The following is a 744-nucleotide window of genomic DNA, read 5'->3' as shown; positions in this document are numbered from 1 at the left end:
ATATATATATATACATATACACAAAAAGAAATCTTGCAATATTTTTATCCTATCAATTGGGATAATAATGCATTGATGTTATAACATTGTTTTTCGTTGCAGGTATAATTAACGGTAACTTTATCATTCGTTATTTCGCTGTGCCTTCGATGTACTTAGAAGCCGGATTATTATGTGATCCTAAGTCTTTTTACTCAACATTGAAGGATGGCTATCTTCTGACATTTGTGATGGTTTTCGTGTATATTTTGATGCCCTTTCTAGCACGGATCGGGACGTACCTATTAATGACCTATGCGAAAGTTAATATATGGCTACTCAAAGGAATGGAGGTGATTAAAAATATTTGTAATTAATTAATCTTCATTGATACACAAATAAATTAAATAAATAAATATATATCTATGCAAAAAACCTGTTTTATTTATGTATTTATAGATAGAAATTAAAACATGATTATTAATGTATGTTTCATTGTTAACACCTGTATCTTTCAGGTTCTTTACTGCATGCCACCGCCATTCAGTACGGGACTTGCTTTGTGCCGTTTGGCACAAGCTGATTTGCCTACGAGCGTAATTACTACGTTGGTGTCGCACTTTGGAGGATTATTTTTATCTCCTATTTTACTATATCTAATGGTAATACTTTTTGGAATGAAAATATATTTTCTTACTTGAATGTATTATATATTTCAATACATGCTTATCTTTATATTTTATATTATTTAATGTAACATATATA

The 744-nt window shown here is 29.4% G+C and overlaps 1 protein-coding gene across 1 annotated transcript in view; it reads left to right on the top strand.

The window, feature by feature from the left end:
* LOC108687170 (sodium/bile acid cotransporter 7-like) overlaps positions 1-744 on the top strand; it is a 3,588-nt gene that overhangs the window by 2,138 nt on the left and 706 nt on the right. The window contains exons 3-4 of the mRNA XM_018192792.1: positions 103-332; positions 498-641. Coding sequence (XP_018048281.1) covers positions 103-332; positions 498-641 — 374 coding nt within the window. The remainder of the gene's footprint in view (positions 1-102; positions 333-497; positions 642-744) is intronic.

The sequence above is a fragment of the Atta colombica genome, unplaced genomic scaffold (assembly GCF_001594045.1).
Source record: "Atta colombica isolate Treedump-2 unplaced genomic scaffold, Acol1.0 scaffold200, whole genome shotgun sequence".
Classification (NCBI taxonomy): domain Eukaryota; kingdom Metazoa; phylum Arthropoda; class Insecta; order Hymenoptera; family Formicidae; genus Atta; species Atta colombica.
Note: the sequence above shows the minus strand (reverse complement) of the source record. Positions and strands in the feature narration are given on the sequence as shown.